This window comes from Tasmannia lanceolata, unplaced genomic scaffold, assembly GCF_043159265.1.
Source record: "Tasmannia lanceolata isolate RefF3 unplaced genomic scaffold, GAP_Taslan_0.1 ptg000020l, whole genome shotgun sequence".
Taxonomy (NCBI): domain Eukaryota; kingdom Viridiplantae; phylum Streptophyta; class Magnoliopsida; order Canellales; family Winteraceae; genus Tasmannia; species Tasmannia lanceolata.
This window is the reverse complement of record NW_027518697.1, coordinates 4,595,557-4,605,074: the sequence shown is the minus strand read 5'-3', so window position 1 is coordinate 4,605,074 and position 9,518 is coordinate 4,595,557. Positions and strand designations below refer to the sequence as shown.

The 9,518-nt window shown below is 36.8% G+C and overlaps 1 protein-coding gene across 1 annotated transcript; it reads left to right on the top strand.

Annotated features, from left to right (window-relative positions):
• Nucleotides 1-4,204: 4,204 nt before the first annotated feature.
• Nucleotides 4,205-6,453, top strand: LOC143854867 (MYB-like transcription factor 4). Its single transcript, XM_077364985.1, has 3 exons — nt 4,205-4,381; nt 5,561-5,690; nt 5,800-6,453. Exons 1-3 carry the CDS (start codon nt 4,252-4,254, stop codon nt 6,185-6,187), a joined length of 648 nt encoding a protein of 215 aa, XP_077221100.1. The 5' UTR covers nt 4,205-4,251; the 3' UTR covers nt 6,188-6,453.
• The last annotated feature ends 3,065 nt before the right edge of the window (nt 6,454-9,518 follow it).

Here is a 9,518-nt window from a genome sequence, read left to right as displayed (position 1 = left end):
TATCCATACACTAAATCAACTGTTTGCCGATTATGCCAAAGCCCTAAGATTCTCTTAAGAGGTGTTATAGGGGAACAACACAAATCAGTGTCAATCTAAAACCATCCAAGTGGGACACGTGTCATAAACTAGACCGTTTATCTGACCCGTGACACGTTAATTGGTCCACAAATCTATCATCGAAAGGGCGCACTAGATGAATGGTCTAGATATTGAAGAAAGCAACTATAGAGTTTTGGATATCCGAATTTCATTTCTTAGAAGAGAAGAGCGTAGCTATTACAAATGTATCTATTGCATACATATTTTACAATTGAGTAAAATCCCTGATTTGTAGTGATATATAATAATCGATAAGATTGAATGGAATTAACAAATGAGATGGGCTCTTGGAACAAGAGACCCATCCACGCACGGAATTGATTGTAGTTATCTTATCCAAGAGATAAGATAACCGTAATACTCCCCCTCAAGTTGGAGCATGAGGGTCACGAATACCCAATTTGGAAAGTAGTGCATGAAACTGATCACGACCAAGCGCTTTGGTGAAGATATCTGCTAACTAACAGCGAGAAGGAACATAACCAGTTTTGATGACCCCAAATTGAAGTCGTTCATGAACAATGTGCCAATCAATTTCAATGTGCTTTGTACGTTCATGAAATACCGTATTGGCAGCAATATGAAGAGCATGTGACCAGCCAACTTCATTTCATTTGGGTTTGTATTTTGACTACTTAAGAAATGGTATTGTCATGAAAATTGTACTAGAAGTTATTATAGGGTATTGAGAATAAGAATAGAAGTTATTGGTAAGTCATTTTCCATGTATCTCATTTACTTCTTGTATCTCCAAATATATTAATGAGAATGAGCAAAGAAGGGATGATAGTTCTTGGTTAAAAAAAGAAGGGTTTTGCTAACGAGTGCCCTTAAAGGAGCATTTAAAGCACCTATTTTCATGTACTCACACTTTTATCCTCAAAACACATTTATTATTAGAGAACCGTTTCCCACAATTTCATTTCTATTACGAGAAAATAACAAGAATACCCCTATGTCATAAAAGATAATAGCCAAAGTACCTTAACCCATTTTCCATGAGATTGAAATATTTTATTATTTTATATGAGATAAGTTTATTTTTGTCATTTTCATGAGATAGTGTATTTTGTCATTTTTATGAGATAGTGTATTTTGTTCATAGGATCGATGATCCTAACCTTCCAATCTATGCATTTTTTATTTATTGTGGTGTCCATTTTAAACTTCCTCAAATCAAAGGGTTAAGATCATTCTATGGAGAAGATTTTACAGACCCACACTATCTACATTAGGGCCCAACAAATGAATGGTTGGATCACCCACCCAAACAATGTCGGCACACGTATTTTTTTCATTTGTTGGGGGTGTGCCCAGAAAATATTTTTCAATCCTAACCCCGATCTATGTAGTTTTTTTATATTGCGGTGTCCATTTTAAACCTTCTCAAATCAAAGGGTTAAGATCATTCTATGGAGAAGATTTTATTAGAGAATAAAATTAGATCTGAATTAGAGAATAAAATCTGGGCCCAACAAAATGAATGGTTGGATCACCAAAAAAATGCGGCCACCAGTATTTTTTCGAGTTGCACATAAGTGCAGAGCCGTCCACCATGTAAATTGTCTTGCATTAGATAGGTCTTTTTTATTATTTTCTATGAGATATAAGTGTATTGGTCATTTTTTATGAGTGAGTGGTACTTTGATCATTTTCTACGAGATAAGGTCTTTTTATTTTCCATGATATAAGAGTTTTCTTTTTCTTTTTCGAAGAGATAGGGGTATTTAACACTTTCTATGAGATATAAGTATTTTTGTCATTTTTCATGAGATTTAAGTAGGGATATTTTCGTTATCTTTTATGAGATAAGGGTATTCTTGTTATTTTGTCATGGTGGGGGTATTTTTGTAAAAACCAAAACCAAGCCTCTTTTGTTGAAATTGTAATTATGGAAATAAAATCTCCACTACAATAGTTGCTCCAGTAACAAATGTGTTTGAGGATATATGCGTGGGGTGTTTGAGGATATATGCGTGGAGGTGCAAGAAAATAGGTGCTTTAAATGCTCCTTAATGAGTGCCCTTCGTTAGCAAAACAACTTTTCTAAGCATTTAGCAAGAGTTCTACTTCTTGTGTTTTTTTCCACAACCCTAACGATTGCGATCGTCGATCCGAAGAGTATCAACATCTCTATTGCATGCATTTCTCATTGATCTCTTTGCACAAATTGCTCTGATTCGAATCTCAACTGTTTGATATGTGGCTGAATGGTTTACTGAATGTAGGAATGGGCAATGATCTGTATTGGTGAAAATTCATTGGTAAAATGGCCTGATCATGCAATTCGTTTGACTGAGGCGAATCAATAGTGGGTCCACTGCTTCAGAGGTACTGATCAACTTACATGTGCCATGTGTCATGTGAGAATGTTTTATTATTATGGTCTATAGACCACTAAGTTATGCCTTCACTAAAATAATGATAATTAAGTGAAAATTATTATTGTAAGAGGCATTAGTCTTTTGCTGCATTTGGATCTGATTCCCCTGTAAGGAATGGAAAAACTAAAATAAAAATTAAATTCAAACGTCGCAATCGGAATAGGATGCTGATTCCGATTCTGTTATTCTTTAAAGCGAGAAATAGATTCCGGCATTTCCCTCTTTAATTCTAATCGTGTTATTTTGACCTCTGGATGCCGTTCATTTTTTGAATCAATCGAAGCGAATGCTTAAGAGGAATTTTAAGACATCTTTGGATGCCAGCAAACTGCCTTCTTTTGTAATGACCGTTGAAAATGAGATCCCAGCCCATTTACCCAAAGAATATGGGGGTCCCATTCGTTCCCACCACAATTTCCAATGCTTGTCTTATTCATTTGGTTTGTGGGGCCACCATCTCTACCGTAGGGTGGAGCCCACCATTTCACTACTAATGTTATTGATGATGTGGAGACCACCATCTCTATCCGTAGCTATGCACTAATGAAATTTCCGTGACAGAACTAATTTTTGAATTTTCCTTCACAATATGATGCTCTGTCATGATGATGATAGATCAATCCAACTACCAACAGAACAGCCTGCTTCAACGTTTTTAAACCATACATTGATACATGAATAAGAAAGTTGGATTTGATCATGTGACACCCAAAGTGGAAAAGTGGGTGTACATGAAAACAAACCCCACAGAATCTCACACGCACACACACACACAATAAACAGTGAAAAATGAAGCAAACAAGCATAAGGCTTTTTTCCAGCCATTGCACCCAGGTGCAAAAAATGATGAAGTCCGTACGTTAAGATGATAGACTAAAAGGTCTGACTTCTAGACAGAAGAGAAGAGGGAAATCGAAGCCGGAAACTGGTAGGCACCACGCATTCCCACGTGAACACTGAGAACGTTAAAACCTAGTACCTTTTATATTATCATATCTATCCTTTTTTAAATGGAATATAAAGATATATAGAGAAGAATGTCTCTACCAGAAGCAAATGAGTTGTTTTTTCGCACGATTTTGACCGTTCATATCAAGTGGGAAGTTATTGATCAAGTGGTCAGGATTGTCCGATGACCACTATTTTACGGTTATAGCATGTAGATTAAATACCTCTGAACCAATCAACTTATCCTAGATATTATAAAAAATTTGCATGATTTGTTGAAAGTTATTTCATTATATAGCATTTGTATGTGGCATGGATATTCGTGACTAGTGAATGACTCAATTGAGAATAGGCTTTTGTTAGTATGGCGAGGATGAAGCTTCTTATTTGTTTAGTATTGTATTTGTAACCGCTTCTTGTAGTATCAAATCATGAAAGATTAAGAAGATAAAAGAGTGGAAAGTACATGGATAGGGATAAGTATATAGTATATGATGAAAGAAGAGAAACGTAGGTATGAGGTTGAAATCACATAAAGCTATCAGTCAACGGGACTGGAGAGCATGTGACCAGCCAACTTCATTTCATTTGGGAGCAAAATGAGAGAGAGAGAGAGAGAGAGAGAGAGAGAGAGAGAGAGAGAGAGAGAGAGAGAGATGTTCTTAACAGCAACTAACCACCTTCTTTCTCACAGTTGGAAACCACCAGTCCAAGTCAACCATCAGCCCTGTTCACAAAAACCCTTATATATCTCAAAGGGCTATATGCTTTTGTTAGGTGCTCTCATTCTCTCTATCTGTGTTGCCTTAACATTTCAATGAGGAAGCCTTGCTGTGAGAAGCAAGACACAAATAAAGGAGCATGGTCCAAGCAAGAAGATCAAAAGCTCATCGATTACATTCGAGCCCATGGAGAAGGATGCTGGAGATCCCTCCCTCAGGCTGCAGGTTTGTCAACACTAGGCCAATCCCCCCCTATCTCTCTCTGCCAGTGGCATGTTGTGTGTTGATTCGTTCCTCCCTCCCTCCCTCTCTCTCTCTCTCTCTCTCTCCCTCTCTCTCTCTCTCTCTCTCTCTCTCTCTCTCTCTCTCTCTCTCTCTCTCTCTCTCTCTCTCTCTCTCTCAGTGCCATTGGCATGTAGTGTGTTGATTCCTTTCTCCCTCTATAATAGAGTGGCCTGTTAGGTGTTGATTCCCCTCTCTCTCTCTCTCTCTCTCTCTCTAATAGAGTGGCATGTTATGTGTTGATTCCTCTCTCCCCTTCTATAATAGAGGGGCATGTTGTGTGTTGATTCCTCTCTCTCTCTCTCTCTCTCTCTCTCTCTCTCTCTCTCTCTCTCTCCTCCCTCCCTCCCTCCCCTTCCCTCCAATGGCACGTTGTGTGTTGATTTCTTTCTGCCTTTATATCACACACACGTACACACACCAATGTCATGTTATATGCTGATTCCACTTCCCCTCTATATCAGAGTTGAATTTATGTTGGTTAACAACTCTCCCTATTTCAATTCTGTTGTTTATAAACCCCTTGAGTCAATCATTGAATCGCTTGGGTCAACTCTCTTTTACCTTGGCCGAGTTCTCCTTAAAGTTTGAGGTTCACCTTACCAAGTCTAAGAAAAACATCATTTGACAAGAACAAGTTAAGGAAAATTCGACCGTGTTAGTTATGAGTCCGCCGAGTCGACTCCTTTGAAGTTGGCTGAGTAGTTCTTGTTGAAATTCGAATTTTTAAGCACTGGTCGACTTCTCGTTCACTCTATATTAGTCTCATATAGTGGATTTTTAACAGCCCTCTCTCTCTCTCGATTCCGTTTGCATGTTGTGTTGATTAATCTTTCTCCCTCTATATTAGAATGGCATATTGTGTTTTGATAAACAGCTCTCTCTCTCTCTCTCTAGCTGTGTGTGCGTGTATAAAAATTTAAAGCAGATTCTAAATAAGTATTATCACCCACTTATTTCAGTATAAATTTTATTCATTGCCATTCAAAAAAGTATTAGTACTTGATCAGTGATTTTCAATGTCAATTTATCTGACTTAGCATTCTTTCTACTGTTCTTGATGAATTAATTACCCATTAATCATAATCTCTCATGACTCTTTCATTTCATTTCTATTATTAGGGTTGCTTCGTTGTGGTAAAAGTTGTCGGCTCAGATGGATAAACTATCTCAGGCCGGACCTTAAAAGAGGCAACTTTGCAGAGGATGAAGAAGACCTCATAATCAAGCTCCATGCACTTCTAGGCAACCGGTATATGTTTCTGGTCTAAGTCGTTTGTTTTTTTCACTTTCAGTCATTAGAATTGTTCACACCAAAATCTTTTATCTTGCTTTACTTCTATTTTGTATGATGTTTCTAGATGGTCGTTGATCGCCGGGAGATTGCCTGGACGTACAGACAATGAGGTTAAGAACTATTGGAATTCTCATCTGAGGAGAAAGCTCATGAGTATGGGAATCGATCCAAAAAACCACCGATTGAGCCAGAAACTCCCTTCATGTCGGTCGAAGAGCCAAGCCAACGAGCACTTTCAGAAAGTGAAATCAAATGGAGAGAATGATCAGGTGTCAGATGCAGCTAGTTGTGTGGACGACATAAGTCCCTTGCCGGATTTGAACCTTGATCTCACTATAACACCATCTTGTTTTACTACTGAACGTGAGAAACAACAACAACAAAAGTCTAATGTGCTAAGGGGGATTGAAAGCACAAGTGCATTGACACCAACTCTTCCTCTCTTCAGATAATTGTACGATTGTGCATCATCGACCGTATTTTCATGCCTAATACATAAACAAATTAACAAAATTGAAGTAGGTAAAACTAGTTAGTTTCAAAAGCACGAGGTCTTGTTTCTTAAAAGACTGGTTGTTTTGAAGCTTACAGTACCCATGCCATGAAGTCATTTACATGTAGTATTTTTATACAATCTTATCTCTGTAAAATGTTGAATGTGGATAAGATACGACCACGCTGATGCGATGTAACGAATGCAATGATTCCTTTTGTTCAACATGGTCACCAATAAGGAAGAAAAGGATATATGTGGTGCATGAGATCCATACAAATGCTTGTTAGACTGGTAGGAATACCATTTCTTTGTAATTACCAACATAAGTAAAGTGCTTCTAAAGCTAAAGGATTGGTTCCACCTACTTATTTGAACCTGTCTCTTTGCATTTTCTTGAAGTTCTATTTATTACTAACCATTCAAAGTAAAAGCAAACTAAAACGATGGAGAATTACAAGGTAATTGTGTCTTGTTTTTTCCACTTTTCTGAAAAAATACCTTGTAAAAACGGTTAAAGGACAACCAGAGTTGAATTAAAAGAAAAATAGCCTTTGAAAACATTTCAAGTGTGAACAACCGTGATGAAAAGAGGGCAAGAGCGGACAGTATGCTATATTGATTCTATTTGAATGATTTGTATACAGTGGTTACATATATTCTTCTATATCACAATGTTGGGAAATCTGCCTTATTTTCCACGGTTGGTGGGAAGCAAAATTAGAAACCATATTCTTTTTAGGTCTTTTTGAAAACCTAGGTATAAAGGCCTTCCTCCTTATGACTAAAAATGGTGGGAGACTAAGGGGTTGGGGGGTTTTCTCTTGGTGTGAGGAGAGAGAAAGACAGATAAAGAAAATGAAAGAAAGAAAGAACGAGAAGAAAGGGTTTTTCATGGGGTTCTTTACCCTTGGGTTCTTCCTCAAGATTCTCTTGTGCACGATCTTGGTTGAAAAGCAAGAGAATGGTTGTTGGTTTGGGTTAATCCATTGTAATCCTTTTGTATTATATATCTCATTGGAAGATAGTGTTCTCTCCCGTGGATGCAGGCATCTTGGCTGAAACACGCAAAATCTTGGTGTTCATCTGGTGGCTTGTTTTCTTATTTTTCTACACGATCGGATTTTCTTGGTGGATTTTCTCAACATACAAGAATATGATCCCTTGATTAGGGGATATCAAATAAAGAAAGTATGAATCTAAACCGGTATACATTCTATACAAGGTATGTACCAGACATGCAATAATGTACAATCAGGCATTCAAGCTATACATGGAATGTATAAGATGTGCTTGCCGTTAATACCTCCTCAAACTTAAGATGATTTTGAATGCATTTGAAGTTTGGAAACAAGGAATCCCAAATGAGAGGATGCATGAGTTTTAGCAAATAAATCAGTGATCTGTTGTTTTGATGCTATAATGGGCAAGGAGATCTTCTTCCATAACACATGATCACTGATAAAATGGCATTCAATTTCATTATGTTTGGTGCGCTTATGGAAAACATCATTGTGAACGATCTAAATAGTACTATTGTTATCATGGAATAGGGGAGTAGGATGAGAGAGAAAAATCTATATCCTGGAGAAGCTAGCGTAACAAAATAATTTCTGTAGTAGAGTGATCAAGTGTACAATATTCAGCTTTAGTTCTAGAACGACCACTGATCGTTTGTTTCTTGTTTTCCAGAAGATAAGAGAATCTCCAAGAAATACAGAAAACCCAGTTGTGGAACGATGATCAGTAACATCACCAGCCCAATCAACATCAGAATATGCACGGATATTAAGTTGTGATTTGGAAGACTTAAGTAACCCTTGAAACAAGGTGCCATTAAGGTATCATAAAATCTGAAGAATAGCATCAAAATGAATCGATAAATGTTCGACCATAGACTGGGTGACAATGTGAACATCATGACTATAATGGTGAGGTAGTTGAGACTCCCACCTAGGATTGGGAAGAAGGTTTCCATCAGAAGGTCAGAGCTTCACATTTAACTCAAGAGGGGTGTCAACTATCTTGTCATCAATAAGACCAGCCCGGCTAATAATATCAAATGCATACTTTACTTGATAAAGAAAATATTCAGTGGACGTAAAATAAACTTTTATTCCAATAAAGTAACAAAGAGTACCAAGATCTATATATCAAGGGATTTGTGAACATGGATCTTAGTATCATTAATGCTGCGCACCGGTAATAACCATATCATCCATATATATAAGTAAAAGAACAATGCCATCTTCTGACGAACATACATTCATCATCTATACTGGACATGTAAAATAGGCTTAGAAATGCTACTTATAAGCATTTTAGATTCTTTATAACTTGTTTGTTGTTTTTTATATTTACAAATATTGATATATTGTTTTCTTTAAGCATTTCTCTAACCTATGGTGTTGAACAATCTTCATGTAGGTACAAGAATTACTCAAAATCCTATTTGATCAGGGTATATGTACATTATTCTCGTGGTATTTTCTGTTATTCGCCAAAGATACTCTGTTTTGCCATTTCACAAAGTGCATAAGACTAGACATTATCAAAGTTCATATCCTTTATATAATTCTCATCGAATGTTATTCTCTTTGGAATTTTCTTTCGTTTGCCACTCGCACCTTTTCTAATCATGATGCTTGAATTTGAGTACCAAACCATTCTTGCAGTACATTTTGCAAGTCTTCATCATTTATCATTTTAGCATATCCTCTTTATTATTCAATTTTTTCAGTATTCATAAGATTTCTGCTGTATAGATTACAGAAATATTGGTTCCTTGCATAAATTTGTAAGGTCAATTGCATCTAAATTGTTGATGAGTGATCTTTATTAAATTCGATAGGTTCTAATCTTCTGATATGCAAACTGCCCTCAATTTTCGATGGATCTGCAAGGTTGACCGCACAAGTGCAAGATGATTCTAAAGCTACTTTGGCTCCTATGGTGTTTCTTAGGTTGCAGTAGTATACATAGTTTTTTTTTTCTTTTTGGCAATTTTTGTCCACTGTTTGGTTTGCATTTAGCTGATATTTAGCTGGTTGTTATTACTTATATCTTTAATACTTGCGAATAAATTACGGACGTAATAGCATTTTATTCTTTAGTGTAATTGACCCTTACAAGCAAATATCTAAACTCAGTTATAATTCTTCACTTGTTGGGTACCTTGTGTACAATATAATTGAAAGACAGACTGACAAATCATTCGGTATCTCCAACATCAATTAATGATTGGGTTGGCTCTGTGCCTTGGGTTGGCTTCAGGTTGTAGGAGAATCAGG

Coding starts and splice junctions, on each gene's coding strand:
- LOC143854867 (XM_077364985.1), top strand. CDS start 4,252: ATGAGGAAGCCTTGCTGTGAGAAGCAAGACACAAATAAAGGAGCATGG. Junction 4,382..5,560: donor ATCCCTCCCTCAGGCTGCAG/GTTTGTCAACAC, acceptor TTCTATTATTAG/GGTTGCTTCGTTGTGGTAAA. Junction 5,691..5,799: donor CATGCACTTCTAGGCAACCG/GTATATGTTTCT, acceptor TGATGTTTCTAG/ATGGTCGTTGATCGCCGGGA.